At 39.2% G+C, this 18,971-nt stretch overlaps 1 protein-coding gene across 1 annotated transcript in view; it reads right to left on the bottom strand.

Annotated features, from left to right (window-relative positions):
- Positions 1–758: 758 nt before the first annotated feature.
- Positions 759–18,971, bottom strand: part of LOC126417102 (dynein beta chain, ciliary-like) — a 739,775-nt gene continuing 721,562 nt past the window's right edge. The window contains exons 41-42 of the mRNA XM_050084997.1: positions 16,128–16,276; positions 759–1,053 (exon numbers count right to left, since the gene is read on the bottom strand). Of these exons, the coding sequence (XP_049940954.1) occupies positions 759–1,053; positions 16,128–16,276 (444 nt within the window). The remainder of the gene's footprint in view (positions 1,054–16,127; positions 16,277–18,971) is intronic.

Raw genomic sequence — 18,971 nt, 5'->3', positions numbered from 1 at the left:
TTGCCTTCCAGTGATTCTGCTCTCATAGTGGCACCAAACATGAATCCTCTGTTTCATTCCCAATAGCCTGGCAGAATGTTTTGTCTGCAGCCAAATATCAAAGGCTATGAGTTTAGCCGCATCCATATTGGCTCTAAAGCACCTACCAGGGATGACACACATTTGGTCCTTCCACTCATTCAGGGCTGCCACTGGAGGTCCCCATGGAATCTAACCCAGCTCCCCTGCTAGTGGTCACTGGTGCTTCCACAACCTTATCTTGAGCAGCCAGCTGGCACTTCTACACCTCCTCCTCTGGAAGTCTGGCCACAGCAGCCAGTCAGTGGTCAGTTGTGTGTGTGTGTGTGTGTATGAGAGAGAGAGAGAGAGAGAGAGAGAGAGAGAGAGAATGTCACACTTTTTTGAGTCTGTATGTGTGTCTTGCATCAGAAAAAGGCCATTTGATCGAAAGCTTGCTTGTTCAGCAGTCTTTTTGTTGTGCCTATCTGCGACTCAACATCTCCTCTATATGGCGATTAGCAATTTATCCTTTTCACAGTAATATTGTTATTACATCCTAGACATCCCATTGTTTAATTTTTGGACATTCATTAATAAATGCATTAATTTTAACTTATACACATTCATCATTTACATCTGTAAATTACATTTACAATGGTATTAACACACTTAACTGGGAAATCAAGAAAGTAAAAATGTATTTATTAATGTTGCTATATACAATTCTTACAAAAAGTACAAAATATAGAAAGCAAATTTCAAATCTGCAATAGAATTGCAACACCAGCAAGAGTCCACTTGGCAGGCTTTGCTCGTGTACGTAGGTTGAATGTCCACACATATGTGGGTCCACGCATTCGGGTTTTGTATACAGGACATTCATACATATTGCGCAGATCTAGCTTGTCTTGTGTAATGGCTTTTATATAGACAACAGGCATTACAGGGAAAAGCTCCTTGAGTCGAGATTCAACAATTCCTCCAACATCTGTGTCCCATCGTGCACCTTCCATGTATAGTCCATGCACATAAGCGCCCTCTCGAGGTGGTGACCTAAAATATATATTACAGGGAATTGTGTTGCCATAAATAAGGTACAGTATTTTATGAATATATACATTGCTAGTTATCTGACTATTAGTACCCAAGATGATGATGGAAATGCTCTTCAAATATCGAAAAAAGCTTGTCATACATTGTATCACACACCCATCTACACATACAAACAGAAAGGTGTCTGGAGCATATTTTATGTTACACCACGCTGTCAACAGAAAACAAAAGTGTGATAATGATATTTTCTTAATATGATTGTTTAATTGTACATTATCAGATTTCCAGCTGAACTGATATTTTCATTTTTGTGCAAAAATGGTATTTCTGCTTAGCAGGAAACCCAAAACATACCGTTGATAACAATGATATTTGCAAATGGAACATTTCTATAACATGAGATTGGCTCAAAGCAATTTTTTACTGACTTAACACATTATCTTATCCTAAGAACAAATGGAGTATGCAAATGAAGTAAGATCTGACAGCTCTTTCATCAATTAATAACAATCTGAATAGCACACTGAGATTATTTATTGAAGGTTCAGTTCTGTCCCAGAAAGTTGCATTGTTGAGCAGGTGTAGGATAACTGATGCATGGAGCATTTCACAAGCCCTTTTCCTAACAAAAGTACACACAGTCACACACAAACAGCCACACAGATATCCAAACGCACACTCCTGTGGCCATGGCAAGAGTGATTATTGATACTCTTATTATTGAAAGAACTGCCTGAGCTGATGAAGGTAGGGACAGGTAGGGAAGGATATAAGGAGGGAGCAGTGGGAAAGAGGCATCTCTTTGGACAGATAACTCTGCAGCTGCACAAGAAGTCATGATGTTTTGAAAGAATTCCACTGACAGCTGGTAAAACTGTTGTTTATTTAAACATGACCAGTTTTGCGGCTTTAAGCCGCATCATCAGATGAACAATGTTAAAAGATCAAAGGCATTCCCATTGCTCGTGGTAAAAGTTACTATTCAGAGAACGTCGTCAATGTTACGGTGGGCGAAATTTAAAGGCGAAGTGCCCCATTCTTTAAAATTTGCCTGAATCAGTATGACAGCAGAACAGATAGCTCAATGCAGGACAAAACAAAAGCAGCCTGCACAAAGAGAGAATCTCTCTTCGTCGTTCATGCAGGCCGTGTTGGCCTTGCCCTGCATTGAGCTGCCCTGCTGTCATACTGATGCAGGCAAATTTTAAAGAATGGGGCACTTCTCCTTTACCTTTCACTCACATTGACGACTTTCTCTGAATAGTAACTTTTGACTATGATCTTTTAACATTGATTTAACTATGATCTTTTAACATTGTTCTCGTTCTCCTTATGATGCTGTTTAAAGCTGCAAAACCAGTGGTGTTTTAATAAACAACAATTTTACCAGCTGTGAGTGGAATTCTTAGTAACATCATGCCTTTCAAAAGCTGCGGTTGCCCGGAATATAAAATAGTTTGCACAAGAAGTCATCTGTCCAAACATCTGCCTCTTTCCTGCTTCCCCTCATCGCATCCTTCCCTACCCCTCCCTACTTTCATTAGCTCAGGCAGTTGCTTTCAATAACAGAGTATCAATAATCAGTCTTGCTGTGGCCACAGCTTGTGCATTTGCATGTCTTTGAGGTTGTGTATGTATGTTAATATGTGTACTTTTGCTAGCAAAAGAGATAATATTTGAAAACTCATGTGAATGCTGTTTTCTGTTTGTTTCTGGCTCCACACATCGATCCATTATACGTGAGTGGTTGACTTTTGACACAATATGAGAAATTTCTTTCAAACTAAAAACCATTATTAAATATGGCTGCTGAAGTTGGTGACCCACAAATATGTGATGAGTACCTGCAGCCTGCACCTGCATGATGCAATTCATGCCAAGACGTACCTTGCACAAAAAAGGTGTGTTACAAACGGAACCTTGGGTATTCTGGGCAACTTCCCTGAGGAATTAGCCTTGCACCACATGAGGCTCTGTGGTGCCCACCTAATATATCCCCATTTCTTGTGGGACCAAAATGGAGAACACAGAATGAAACAAAACAAAACCTGAGGGGCTTGGTGAGGCCTCAAATATTCTAGCATTGGGACTGGGGGAAACTTTCCGCAGTTGGAGTTGTCCAAGAAGTGGAAGTCATCACTGAGATGCCATTTTGGACCAGATCATGATAAAATACTTGTCTAGGGCAAAGAGAAGAAAACTTCCAAAAAAACAAAAAGGAAAGGGTTTGTAAAGAAAAAGGGAGAGAAGACTCCCACTTCTCAATATTCAGATACAGAAAAAGCTAAGGGAAGGAATAGGACAACAGACCAGAGTACTACAGGAATGAATGGACTGGCTTAAGGAAGTTGCTGCTCATAACAGTGGCTGAGCTATTCACTTCTGCAAACATATTAGTTTGGATACTGAAACTTTTGCAGGATGCTCTCCCAAAGACACTATTTAAGAAAGTATGGTTGCTGAGCCAGAAGGTTTCAACAGAGGATGGGAGAGTAATCAACGAAAAGTTTGTATTGGGCAGCCAAACCACTGTGCTGCAAGTCAGTGAAGAATCCCTGAGGGCAATGTGAGAACAGGCCTTAAACCGTAGTTACGGTTCTTGTAGGATAATCAAAAACACTTGATTTGACCATGGTGGCAAAATGGTGGTTGCATTTGTTTCAGATAAACCTGAAAACAGTAAGAGTGCAATTGCCACCCTGAGTTATCATGTGGGAAGACAGGAGATGGACTTGGCTCTGATCCAGGAACCCTATTTAGCTAAAGTGGTTTCATCAGGCCTTGCTAGAACTGGAGGTAAGTTGATTTATGCTAGAAATCTAAAGAGCTCCAGAGCATGCATTTATGTCAAAAATGGAATATCATGCATGCCAATGGTGGATTTTTATCCCAGGGACTTTAGTGACCATCAGGACGACTTTAGTGACCATCAGGACGACACGGGAAAAGGTAGGTAGCATGAAGAAAATTGTACTGACTTTACCTTTCTTACAAGGAGAGTGTTCCTCCTTCCCAGAAAGTGAGGAGACTGGTAAACAGCTGTTCACAGCTGAATGAGCAACAGTTGATCGGTTGTGATGCCAGTGCCCACAAACCGGTGTGGGGAAGCAGCAACACCAATAGCAGTGGTGAATATCCTCTCGAATATTTGTTCATGAGTAACCAGGAGATCCTGAATACGGGCAGTGAACCTACCTTTGGGAAATAGGGAAGAAGTAATTGACATAATCTTTGTGTCCCTATTAATACATACATATGTCAATCAATGGCATGTGGTGTTGTGGGCTTCCTTATCTGACCACATGTGTTTCATGTCTGAGATCGAAATGGATGTTAAATACACTATGGCCTATTGGAATCCTAGGAAAAAATATTGGGACTCATACAGGAAATACTCATTCCTGTCTGAAATCAGAACTTCAGTAAGGAATCCAGTAGTAGATAAAGAGGAAATGACATACCAAGTGACTTCTGCCATTATAACTTCATACTTTTTGCAAGGTAAGAAGACTGTTTAATGATTGAAGAAGGAAAGGGCAATGGACAAAATAACCTCACAATAAAACAAGCAAAGCTACCTTCTGGTAGTTATTTTGTGAGGAGGTGGAAGGTATAGCTACATGTGCCACACTTCATAAAATCCTCATTGGAATTCCAAGTAATCCAAGAGGAACTCTAAGGAAGGAGAAAGGTATATAACGACACCATCCGAGACACTGGATGATTCCAATCACTTCTCTCAATGTAATCTGGCAGATAATACAGACCAAGATTCAGATAATACAGATCAAGATTCAGTCCCTGGGAAGTACTGGTGGAGTGAAAGTTTTGGCCGCTCAAGTCACCGGTCCGGATGAAATCTTTATGGCCCTACTGCAACAAGCAGGAGAGGGACTAATTAGATTGCTATTTAAACCAATTGAAGTATGGAGCACTTCGCCAACTTGTTGGGACAGTGGAAAAAGCACTAAACTTTCAGGAAATTGTTCTCTGCATCTTCCTGGACACCGAGGGGGCTTTTAGCAACACAACCTCTGAATCCATGGGTAGGGCTGCAAAAGTGCATGGCATTAATACCACCACATTTAACTGCAGTACAACCAAGCTCAGTAAGGAAAAGGTAGAAGACGCCATGTTGAATGAGAAAATGGTGACACCACCACCCAAGGGTGCCTGCAGAGGAGTTTTGTCCCTACTACTGCAGAACCTAGAGGTGAAAGAACTCATCATTTAGTTGAACACTAGAGGTTAATTTTACCAAGGACATACAGACAATTTAATCGTAGTCAAAAAAATCTACCAGGACGGGGCAGTGAATTACCTAGGGGTAATCCTGGATGCGAAACTATTTTGGCCTTCACACAAAAATAATATATGTGCACGAGAAGGGCCTGTGCTAAAAACTGTGTTCTTAACTCCAGAGATATGTACTGGATATACACCTTTGTAATAAGGTCTATGATAAGTTACGGAGCTACAGTATGGTGAAATAAAGTACAACAGAGGGTGGCTGCTAAAGAGCTTAGCAAGGTGCAGAGATTGGCCAGGCTGAATTAGCAGCACAGCCTCTGCTGGGATAGAGACCATACTGGACATGCCACCTTTACACCTTTGGGTTACTGCCAATATAATTTCAACAAACCCTTTAAGGTAATAATTGGAAGAAGGGAGCAGTGGAAAAACAAACCTCAATATCTCTTAGGAGGCAATGTCTGGTTTCCTAATGGCTTGAAGACAGATGAAGATCCTGGAGCTGAAGTATACAGGATACAGCCTACTGTCCATTTCATGACGATCACCACCTGATTTTGAGCGCATATTCTGGTCACATTGCATTACAAACACTGATATACTTTGCTGCCAGAATCGTGGAAATGTCTATTTTTTATTTTGTGTATGAATGTTACATCTTAGTCAAAATGGGGACAACACATGTGGTAATATTTAAGAGAAACCATGGTTCCCTAGCTGTTTTTCAGCTAGTGTCAACTTTAAGGAAGATTAAAAATCACACCGTAATTAGGAGAAAAATTTCCTTTGAGTAGTTTAAAGATAATTTTTCTCCTTTGAGTAGTTTAAAGATCCCTCCATGAACCATGGACCTTGCCGTTGGTGGGGAGGCTTGCGTGCCTCAGCGATACAGATGGCCGTACCGTAGGTGCAACCACAACGCAGGGGTATCTGTTGAGAGGCCAGACAAACATGTGGTTCCTGAAGAGGGGCAGCAGCCTTTTCAGTAGTTGCAGGGGCAACAGTCTGGATGATTGACTGATCTGGCCTTGTAACATTAACCAAAACGGCCTTGCTGTGCTGGTACTGCGAACGGCTGAAAGCAAGGGGAAACTACAGCCGTAATTTCTCCCGAGGACATGCAGCTTTACTGTATGATTAAATGATGATGGCGTCCTCTTGGGTAAAATATTCCGGAGGTAAAATAGTCCCCCATTCGGATCTCCTGGCGGGGACTACTCAAGAGGACGTCGTTATCAGGAGAAAGAAAACTGGCATTCTACGGATCGGAGCGTGGAATGTCAGATCCCTTAATCGGGCAGGTAGGTTAGAAAATTTAAAAAGGGGAATGGATAGGTTAAAGTTAGATATAGTGGGAATTAGTGAAGTTCGGTGGCAGGAGGAACAAGACTTTTGGTCAGGTGATTACAGGGTTATAAATACAAAATCAAATAGGGGTAATGCAGGAGTAAGTTTAATAATGAATAAAAAAATAGGAGTGCGGCTTAGCTACTACAAACAGCATAGTGAACGCATTATTGTGGCCAAGATAGACACAAAGCCCATGCCTACTACAGTAGTACAAGTTTATATGCCAACTAGCTCTGCAGATGATGAAGAAATTGATGAAATGTATGACGAGATAAAAGAAATTATTCAGGTAGTGAAGGGAGACGAAAATTTAATAGTCATGGGTGACTGGAATTCGTCAGTAGGAAAAGGGAGAGAAGGAAACATAGTAGGTGGATATGGATTGGGGGGAAGAAATGAAAGAGGAAGCCGCCTTGTAGAATTTTGCACAGAGCATAACTTAATCATAGCTAACACTTTGATCAAGAATCATAAAAGAAGGTTGTATACCTGGAAGAATCCTGGAGATACTAAAAGGTATCAGATAGATTATATAATGGTAAGACAGAGATTTAGAAACCATGTTTTAAATTGTAAGACATTTCCTGGGAAAGATGTGGATTCTGACCACAATCTATTGGTTATGAACTGCAGATTTAAACTGAAGAAACTGCAAAAAGGTGGGAGTTTAAGGAGATGGGACCTGGATAAACTGAAAGAACCAGAGGTTGTAGAGAGTTTCAGGGAGAGCATAAGGAAACAACTGACAGGAATGGGGGAAAGAAATACAGTAGAAGAAGAATGGGTAGCTCTGAGGGATGAAGTAGTGAAGGCAGCAGAGGATCAAGTAGGTAAAAAGACGAGGGCTAATAGAAATCCTTGGGTAACAGAAGAAATATTGAACTTAATTGATGAAAGGAGAAAATATAAAAATGCAGTAAATGAAGCAGGCAAAAAGGAATACAAACGTCTCAAAAATGAGATCGACAGGAAGTGCAAAATGGCTAAGCAGGGATGGCTAGAGGACAAATGTAAGGATGTAGAGGCTTGTCTCACTAGGGGTAAGATAGATATTGCCTACAGGAAAATTAAAGAAACCTTTGGAGAGAAGAGAACCACTTGTATGAATATCAAGAGCTCAGATGGCAACCCAGTTCTAAGCAAAGAAGGGAAGGCAGAAAGATGGAAGGAGTATATAGAGGGTTTATACAAGGGCGATGTACTTGAAGACAATATTATGGAAATGGAAGAGGATGTAGATGAAGATGAAATGGGAGATAAGATACTGCGTGAAGAGTTTGACAAGGCACTGAAAGACCTGAGTCGAAACAAGGCCCCGGGAGTAGACAACATTCCATTAGAACTACTGATGGCCTTGGGAGAGCCAGTCATGACAAAACTCTACCATCTGGTGAGCAAAATGTATGAGACAGGCGAAATACCCACAGACTTCAAGAAGAATATAATAATTCCAGTCCCAAAGAAAGCAGGTGTTGACAGATGTGAAAATTACCGAACTATCAGTTTAATAAGTCACAGCTGCAAAATGCTAACGCGAATTCTTTACAGACGAATGGAAAAACTGGTAGAAGCGGACCTCGGGGAAGATCAGTTTGGATTCCGTAGAAATGTTGGAACACGTGAGGCAATACTAACCTTAAGACTTATCTTAGAAGAAAGATTAAGAAAAGGCAAACCTACGTTTCTAGCATTTGTAGACTTAGAGAAAGCTTTTGACAACATTAACTGGAATACTCTCTTTCAAATTCTGAAGTTGACAGGGGTAAAATACAGGGAGCGAAAGGCTATTTACAATTTGTACAGAAACCAGATGGCAGTTATAAGAGTCGAGGGGCGTGAAAGGGAAGCTGTGGTTGGGAAAGGAGTGAGACAGGGTTGTAGTCTCTCCTCGATGTTATTCAATCTGTATATTGAGCAAGCAGTAAAGGAAACAAAAGAAAAATTCGGAGTAGGTATTAAAATTCATGGAGAAGAAGTAAAAACTTTGAGGTTCGCCGATGACATTGTAATTCTGTCAGAGACAGCAAAGGACTTGGAAGTGCAGTTGAACGGAATGGACAGTGTCTTGAAAGGAGGATATAAGATGAACATCAACAAAAGCAAAACGAGGATAATGGAATGTAGTCAAATTAAATCGGGTGATGCTGAGGGGATTAGATTAGGAAATGAGACACTTAAAGTATCAAAGGAGTTTTGCTATTTAGGGAGTAAAATAACTGATGATGGTCGAAGTAGAGAGGATATAAAATGTAGACTGGCAATGGCAAGGAAATCGTTTCTGAAGAAGAGAAATTTGTTAACATCGAGTATAGATTTAAGTGTCAGGAAGTCGTTTCTGAAAGTATTTGTATGGAGTTTAGCCATCTATGGAAGTGAAACATGGACGATAACCAGTTTGGACAAGAGGAGAATAGAAGCTTTCGAAATGTGGTGCTACAGAAGAATGCTGAAGATAAGGTGGGTAGATCACGTAACTAATGAGGAGGTATTGAATAGGATTGGGGAGAAGAGAAGTTTGTGGCACAACTTGACTAGAAGAAGGGATCGGTTGGTAGGACATGTTTTGAGGCATCAAGGGATCACAAATTTAGCATTGGAGGGCAGTGTGGAGGGTAAAAATCGTAGAGGGAGACCAAGAGATGAATACACTAAGCAGATTCAGAAGGATGTAGGTTGCAGTAGGTACTGGGAGATGAAGGAGCTTGCACAGGATAGAGTAGCATGGAGAGCTGCATCAAACCAGTCTCAGGACTGAAGACCACAACAACAACAACAGTTTAGAGATACAACCTTGTTCTATTTACATGCAGATTTTCATTTTTCTGATTACTCGTTTCATTGCTATAATGTCAAACGCAAGACACTGCGATTGAACCACTGTAGCTAGCAGGTGTACTGGTATAAAATGAGCGTTAAGATACAAATGTGTCAATAGGGAACATTTGTTGTGAACGAGCCTTAATTTTTTTTTTTTTTTTTAGTTGGTATGACATCTGTCAAAAATATTTAATATACATCAAGTCATGGAACAAACAACATCATATGTTTTCATCGTGTTAACAATGTCGAATTTTGTACCAGAAAATGATGATTTGTGGAAAGCATTAATTTTTTGTTTTCATTTGAAAAAAAGTGCTGAAGAGTCATATCGAATGCTTGTCGAGGCATATGGTGATCGTGATCTATCAGAAGCAACAAGCAAAAGATGGTTTCAATGGTTCAGAAATAATGATTTTGATGTAAGAAATGAAGAACGTGGAAGACCACCAAAAAAGTTCGAAGATGCCGAATTACAAGCAATATTGGATGAAGATGATGCTTTGAGTCAGAAGCACATGGCAGCAATGCTAAATGTTGCACAACAAACAATTTCTGACCGTTTGAAGGCTATGGGAAAGATCCAAAAGTGTGGAAAATGGGTGCCACATGAATTGAATGAAAGACATGGAAAACCGAAAAACCATTTGTCAAATTTTGCTTCAAAGACATGAAAGAAAATCAATTTTGCATTGAATTGTTACTGGCAATGAAAAATGGATTTATTTTATGAATCCTAAACGGGAAAAATCATGGGTTAATCCGGGACAACCATCAACATCGACTGCAAAACCAGATCGATTTGGCAAGAAGACAATGCTCTGTGTTTGGTGGGATCAGAAAGGTGTGGCGTATCACGAGCTTCTAAAACCTGGTGGAACTGTGAATACTAATCGCTACAGACAACAAATGATCAATTTGAACTATGCGTTGATCGAAAAAAGACCAGAATGGGCCAGAAGACATGGCAAAGTAATTTTTTTACACGAGAATGCACCTACACACAAAGCAAAACTGGTTCAGGATACAATAAAAAACACTTGGCTGGTAGCTGCTACCCTACCCACCGTATTCACCAGACTTGGCCCCTTCTGTCTACCATTTGTTTTCATCAATGGGACACGCATTGGCAGAGGAACACTTTGATTCCTACAAAGAAGTCGAAAATTGGGTGTCTGATTGGTTTGCTTCAAAAGACGAAGATTTCTATTAGTGTGGTGTCCACAAATTGCCAGAAAGGTGGCCAAAATGTATAGAAAGCAATGGTCAGTACTTTGAATAAAATGTTTTTACTTTTCAATTGAAAATTAGTGTTTCATTTTCACAAAAAAACGCTCATTTCATACCAGTACACCTGGTATTGCGAAAGGGAAGGCACTGGTGTTAAGCTTGAACTTCTGTTGGTTACATCATATGGATTTACTAATGACTGCTCTTTGTGTTCGTTAGTTAAGAGTTTGTAAAGCAATTGTGATAGTAGCTGTAATACATGCGAGGCTGTGGTGGAGTGTAGTTGTCATACCAGCGTGCCACCACTATTCTAATGCCTCATAAGTGCCTGTTCATCAGCGAAGAATGGCAACTTCATAGTCGCATTCCAGTACAGGGAAATTGCAAATAAGTGCTTGATATGCAAGCAGCTCCAATAAATGAACATTTGTTATCATGTGCAACAGTAATGAAAAAGTCGATTAGCTCGAATAAATTTTGCAGCAAAGAATGATGACAGAAATAAAACCTTCCTTAATCGCTTTCACTGCTGGCTGAGGTCTTGCTGCTGCTATTGCAGTCATCTACTTTGATCAGCAGCAGTTCTACTGCTACGTCAAGACAGTAGGCTCTTTGTGCATAACTGTTTTCAAGTTTGTGTACATGACTCACTGAATTCTTCCAGACACTTTGAGTAACACTTTCCAGAGCACACCGACACAACTGTAAAGTATCATTTATTTTAATATTATTGTTCTCCTTTGTTGCCTTGATCTTGACAAATGCCTAAGTATGTTCAATGGCTTTCAATTTACAGGCAACCACAGAAGTGTAGTTTCCTTGTCCACTGATTGCAGTATAGTTTCCAAAAGGTATTCCTGCACCCTGCAGTGCAGTCCTGCATGTTCCAGTAGGCCAGCTCTAGTAAATTCCTCATATGACACTGCATTAGATGGAATCTCTACATTATCACTTTCGATTCATTCAATAATAGAATCCTTTCTCCATTTCACAGATCGATTTCATGTCACTAGATTTATCATTGTGTGATATGGAGCCACATATAAAACAGACCTAGATCTTTCACGTAATTTTTCAAGTACACTCCTAAACCACTCTACAAAGTGTCTGGCATTCATTTCAGAATGATAATCTGCACCTCCTTTTTGCCCAATAAAACATCAGCCAGCATTATGCATGAAATCATCTCCATTCCCAATATGGCAAATTATAATCCCTTTTCCAGAACTGTACGGTGCTTGAATTCCTCCTTTCCAGCCATTCCACTCTTGAACGGTTCCTCTGTGATAATTGTACACATTTTTTGATGCTTAAAGCTGTTTTTTGTTCCTGCCAGCAAAACAGGTATGATTTACACCACACCAACTCTCATCAGTGTGATAAATAGTCCATCCAATGTTGCATAAGTGTCTTATTCCCTGAAAGAACTCGTCTTTTTCTTGCTACTTGATTATTTTCCATCAGCACAGGTTTTTTGTTGAAGTTTTTGTTTCTGAAGCCCAATTTTTGAATGACATGCCAAAGGGCTGTTTCACTCCTATCAGGAAAATCTTCCACTTCAGTTGTCAGTTTTCCCAATATGGCTGCCACTGTTGCAAACTGCTTTTCCACATAGAACTCAGGGATTTTTCTTCTTATAACTCCCTGTGTAAACTCATTCTATACTAACTTCTGACACCTACCAGAACTCCTTTTTTGGTGATACAAGACTTGAAGTTCCTCTATATTCTTTTGAAATTTGCTGCTTCATTGTACTTCCACTAATACCGAGACATTCTCTGTACTGGCTGTGATATGGAACTGCTGGTGCCATGTGGTTTTTTTTTTTTTTTTTTTTTTTTTTTTTTTTTTTTTTTTTTTGGCCGCAATGCATGAGCACTGATCACCATCGTTTCACACAAGTACGAGGCAACTAAGTACGTTACAAGCACTGTCCCACATGACACCACGACAACAAATGGGAGCACGATTGTTTCCTATCTGATGGAAAGCTGTGATGTAAACACTACAACAATGAACAGTGAAGTGGAAATATGTTTAGAGGCCCGGCAACATAGCACATGCAAGCATGCAGCACGTAGAAACACAATAGCAAATAAATTAAAGAATGATATGCAATCTCTCTAGAGATGCTGGCCACAGTATAGCAGGCAGAAATATCTGCTATTAGAGTGTGCATCAAGGATAATCTGCAAAGGTAATACAAGGTTTGCAGCATCTAGATTAATTTAGATGGCCAAAAAACAAAAACTCCACTTTATGTAGGTTTCCTTGCATAAAATTGTAACAGCTGTAAAAGGCAACAACAGAGCTTGCATTTATACTTTTCGTCTTGTTAATATGTATCACTGTATGTTGCCCCCTTTTGAACTAAAATGTAATATTCATACTTCAAATAAAAGTAGACATTTCCACGATTCTGGTAAGGTACAACACATTGATGTTTGTCATGCAATGTGACCAGAATATGAGCTCAAAGTCAGGGGTCAGTCATCATGGAATGGATAATAGACTATAGAGAGCAATTTCTCTAGAGATGCTGGCCACAGTATAGCAGGCAGAAATATCTGTTATTAGATTGTGCATCAAGGAGAATCTGCAAAGGTGATAAAAGGTTTGCAGCATCTAGATTAATTTAGACAGTCAAAAAACAAAAACTCCAACTGAAGAGGCCGTGAAGGCCCAATGGTACAGACTGGTTGCTGTGTTACCCTCAACCCACAGGCATCACTGGATGTGGATACGGAAGGGCCTGTGGTCAGCACACAGCTCTCCTGGCTGTATGTCAGTTTATGAGACCGGAGCTGTTACTTCTCAATCAAGTAGCTCCTCAGTTTGCGTCACAAGGGCTTAGTGCACCCCACTTGCCAACAGTGCTCAGCAGACCGGATGGTCACCCATCTAAGTCCAAGCCCAGTCTTACAGCATTTAACTTTGGTGATCTGATGGGAACCGGTGTTACCACTGCAGCAAGACAGTCAAGCAGCTCTGAAATCTCTAACAGTCCCTACAACAAGATCAAAAGTCATTTCAGAATGCCATGAAGACCTTGTGAGGCTAGGCAAAAGTGACAGGGTAAATCTGCTGTGGATCCCTAGTCACTCAGGATTCAGTGGCAATGAACAAGGTGTTAGGCTGATCACGACAGGTGCGATGATTCCATTTATTGGACCAAATCCTGCCCTAACTATCACTAAGGTGATCGTAAGAACAAAAGTACATAGTTGGATTAGGGGGGATCACACAGAATGTTCCAAGAAACAGAAAAATGGCAAGCCATCGATACAGAAGCCATGTTTCAAGAAATGTCCTGTAATTCTGGGCTTGAGCAGGAGACAATATAAGCTCATGGTAGGACTGATAAGTGGCCATGCGAACTTCAAAAAACAGCTACACATGATGGCTATGGAGGAAGAAGTCCCTAAGTGCAAATTATGCAGAGAAAGGGGATGAAACCACATCACCACAATCTTACAATGCGAAGTGTTGGAAGCCGAAACACAGCATACCCAGCTTATTAATTCCTGAAGAAATTGTGTCTAATAAAGAACTATTAACAGGCCTTCTACTGCTCTTTAAAGGTACCAGCTGGCTTTACTAGAATTACAGAGTGAGAAAACACAATAAACTCAAGTTTCAGTGCAGGGAACAGTGGACTAAGGCTACTGTTATTTTGCCTGCCTACAGGTACCACAATGGAGCATTTGTTTGTGTTCATTTAAAATTCTTCAGTTAAATGAAAATCCTACTAATGTGAAATACAAGTACTCAGTTTTTTGCTATCAAAAGTGTTTAGTTTTCTATTTTTTTGAATATTATCAAAAAAGCACTATGAGCATTGGAATGGTAAGAAGCAGAATTACAGTATTTAAAAATGGGTGTACAAATGTTTATGATGAAATAGAAAGGGGGCAACCATCTATCATCTGAAGACTAAGTTCAAATAATTCACGAAAAAGTTAAAAATTAGATACTTTATGACTTTGTCTTGATTTAATGAGTTTCTTCAAATTTCAAAAAGTGTTCTTTACTAAATTCGTGTGGAATGCTTAAACTACAAACAGTTATGCTGGCACTCATTACCAAAAATGCTGACTTGGGTACACAAAACCAATCAAAAAGTCCATGCTTTGAATTTACTTCTGTGGCACACAAAGGTGAAGAATTTTTAAGACAAGTTGTCACTGGAAATGAAACATTGGTGACTCAGGTTACACCAGACCTGTGACAACAATTCTCATTCCACAGCAAACAATTTCAGCCAAAAAAAACACATTTTACAATGAGAAGGAGGTATTTTCCTTTTTCTTTTTTTTTTTCTTTTGCAGAGTAACACAATCATACATACAGTGAAACCCTAGTTAGATATAAATTGTCTCATCTCTTCATTCCGTAAACAGCTCAAATATTATTAACCCATCAGGTGGCAATTTTTTTAAAAGGCTTCATTAGTTGGCTGAAAAGAAGACTATGGTGATAGAAAAATTGTTTTAAAAAATTAGTTGTTTTTATTTAATATTAAAATGGTCACCTCTTCTTTTGCACATCAAGTGCTGGGAATTTGCCGCTTGTGATAGCTCACTGCTATAATGAATGGTAGCTGCATAAGTAGGGAAAAAATTTGGGTGCTAGTGATCACACTCTCATGTACCATATAACATTAAAAAGATATGAAAAAAGTGTATCACTTTTGAGTAGGGCATCAGATTGTGCTCCACATTGGGTCAAATCCATTAAATATCTAGATTTAGTTAAATGAACATGGACATTAACAATCATATAGAGGGCAAACCGATGACTTAAATTATCAGAAAAATCACGAGAAAGTGTAGATCTGCATAAGAGTTTGGGTAATACTAGGTTGGATTAAAAACGATTAAAAAAAAAAAAAAGTAACTGGGCAGATCCATCAATATGTAATGAACAACAGTCATTATCATGAAACACTACTGGGAACCAGTAAAGTATCACTGTTTGAGAAAATGTAAAATGATCCCACTGACAGATTCTAAAATGAACATGAGAGAGATTATGTCCATTCATGAGTGTTGCAAGTACATATAGGAACAAGTAATGGTACTCTTGTCATGTGACTCTACAACTGCTTGTGGACTATCTATGTTTATGTATTATAGATTAGGTATTAGCATGTTAGAGGAGAAAATACTGTGTGATCTCTTATTCCATACACAAAACACAATTTGACTGCCCCCTCCCCCCTAAATCACATTCACAAACCTGTACACATGCTACATGATTTACAGCTAATCAAATTCAGCTATGTTTATTGCAGTTGATACAAAATGTTTCGAGAATAAGTTCCAGTGCTTGGTGCAAATGGAGCACATTCAGTTGAACTTACAACAATAGGTTCCAGAATTAGTTTATCACCTCAGCTACCTAATTTTTCTGCAAATTATGTTTACCTGAACTCTTCTTTCTGCTTCTTTGTGACATCAGTGTGGAGGCACATTTTATCCAGTGGCCATTCATTTTTACGTGCGGTGGATTGCATAATTGCTGTGAGGAAAGACTGTGGGTTGAAGAATCCTGCCAGCCAGACTGCTGAAGGAAGCTGAAAATTTTTTACTGATTATCAAAGCAGTCAAAAATTACATCAGCACTAAAATGATACTATCAAAATGCATTTAAATGATGAAAGATACATATATGAACATTATTATGACAAAAATAACAAACTGATGCATTCTGAAAGGGGTTTCTACATTGAGGCAGGGAGTGGGAGCAAGGGCGGCTGCTGGTTGGGAGTGGAGGCAGCAGCTTGTGGTGTTCTACTTTTCTGGACAAGTGTTGTTTAACATACACTGCTCATTAACTCTTCACATATTCTGACTGTGCCCTCTTGAAAAGCTATGACAGACTTCTTCACCGACTGCCTCATAAATTCTGTTACTAAAAACTCTACACTAAATTTCTAATTTCTGTTGAATAACATACTGACTGTTTTTACATTAATAAACTATATATTGATAACAACCAAATACACCACTGAATATATAACATCAAACTTCTCTCAATATAAATGCCCAGCACAAAGTCCCTACATAGAATCAAACAATCTACCTGAATTTGACATTTCATCTGTCATTCTTCCTACATCTAAATCTGCATGATTACTGTGCAAATCAAATTAAGGGTCTGGCAGCACATGGGAAAAATGAAAATTTAAATCTTTCTGTGCAAGCTCTGATATATCTCATTTTATTATGACGACCAGTTCTCCATATGTAGGTGAGTGCCAACAAAATATTTTCACATTCAGAGGAGAAATTTGTTGATTGAAATTTCATGAGAAGATCCTTCTGCAACAAAAAGGTTTTTGTTTTAATAATTGCCACCCCAATTTGCTAATCATGTCCATGGAACTCTCGTCCCTATTTCATGAAGGACAGTTACACGTAGTGTAGGCAGTCTCTTTAGTAGGCCTATTGCATTTTCTAAGTGTTTTGCCAATAAACACCAGTCTTTGGTTTGCTTTCCCCACACTATGTGACTTTCCAATTTAAGTTATTTGTAACTGTAATCCCTAAGTATTTAGCTGAAGTCACAGCCTTTAAATGTGTGTGATAAGCTTGTAACCAAAGTGTAATGGATTTCATTTAGTACTCAGTTAGGTGACTTTACACTCTTCATTATTTAGTGTTAATTGCCACTTTTCGCACCATACAGATCTCTTGTCTAAATAATTTTGCAGTTGGTTTTGATCATCCGATAACTTTACAATATGGTAAATGACAGCATCATCTGCAAACAATCCAAGAGGGCTGCTGGGATGTCTCCAAAATTATTTAATACCGATTAGGAACAGAAAAGGGCCTATAATACTTTCTTGGGGAATGCCAGATATTACTTCTGTTTTACTCAGCCCCTTTCTTTCAGTTGTTATGAACTGCAACCTTTCTGACACGTAGGCACACAATTTGATTAGCAATCACTTCTGAGGAACGGTGTCAAAAGCCTTCCGGATATCTAAAATATAGTATTAGTTTGACATCCCCTGTCAACAGCACTCATTACTGCAATGAGAGTAAAGAACTAGTTGTGTTTCACAAGAACAATATTTTCTGAATCTTTGTTGGCAATTTGTCATTAAATGATTTTCTTTGCAATAATTTATAATGTTCGAACAGTGTACGCTCCCGAATCCTATGGCAAATTGACATGGTATGGGTCTGTAATTCAGGGATTACCCTTATTTCCTTTCTTGAGTATTGGTGTTACCTGAGCAACTTTCCTGTCTTTGGTTATGGATCCTCTGACGAGCGAGTGGTTGTACAAGATGCATACTCCAGATGGAACCTAACTGGTGAACAATCTGAACCTTAGGCCTTGCGTTTATTCCTTGATTTATGGGTTTGCTACACCAAGAATACCTGTGTTTAAGTTACTCATGCTGTTTTTAATTCAAACTCTGGAATATTTACTTCATCTTCTTTGATTAAGGAATTTCAGAAAACCGTGTTCAGTAAGTTTGCTTTAGTGGCACAGTCATCAGTAACATTACTGATGCTATCTTCCAGTGATGGTATTGACTGCTTATTGCCACTGGTGTACTTCAAATACAATCAGAATTTCTTTGTGTTTTCTGCCAGATTTTGAGACAAGATTTTCATTGTGGTAACTATTAAAAGCATCGTGCATTGATTTTCTGACTTTATATCTGCTGTGAGACTTAAACAATCTTGCTGGTTTTGCATTCTTTTAAACTTGGTGTGGTTTTTTTTTATTGCTTCTACAACAGTGTTATGTCCTGTTTGGTGCACCATGGGGGATCAGTACCATCTCTTATTAATTTATTTGGTATATATCTCTCATTTGTGATAAAGACTACTTCTTTGAATTTAAACCACACTGGTCTACACCTATGTAGTCAGATTGAAAGGGGTGGAAAATGTTTCTTAGGAAGGAGTCAAGTGATTTTAATTGATTTTCTAAATACACATATTCTGCATCTATTTCTGGAGGATGCTGATGTTACAATGTTGTTTTGCTACAGTGACGTTGTTTTTGTTGTTGTTGTTGTTGTTGTGGTCTTCAGTCCAGAGACTGGTTTGATGCAGCTCTCCATGCCACTCTATCCTGTGCAAGCTTCTTCATCTCCCAGTAGCTACTGCAACTTACATCCTTCTGAATCTGTTAAGTGTATTCATCTCTTGGTCTCCCTCTACGATTTTTACCCTCCATGCTGCCCTCCAATACTAAATTGGCGATCCCTTGATGCCTCAGAATCAGACGTACCAACTGATCCC

This window comes from Schistocerca serialis, chromosome 8, assembly GCF_023864345.2.
Source record: "Schistocerca serialis cubense isolate TAMUIC-IGC-003099 chromosome 8, iqSchSeri2.2, whole genome shotgun sequence".
NCBI lineage: Eukaryota > Metazoa > Arthropoda > Insecta > Orthoptera > Acrididae > Schistocerca > Schistocerca serialis.
Note: the sequence above shows the minus strand (reverse complement) of the source record. Positions and strands in the feature narration are given on the sequence as shown.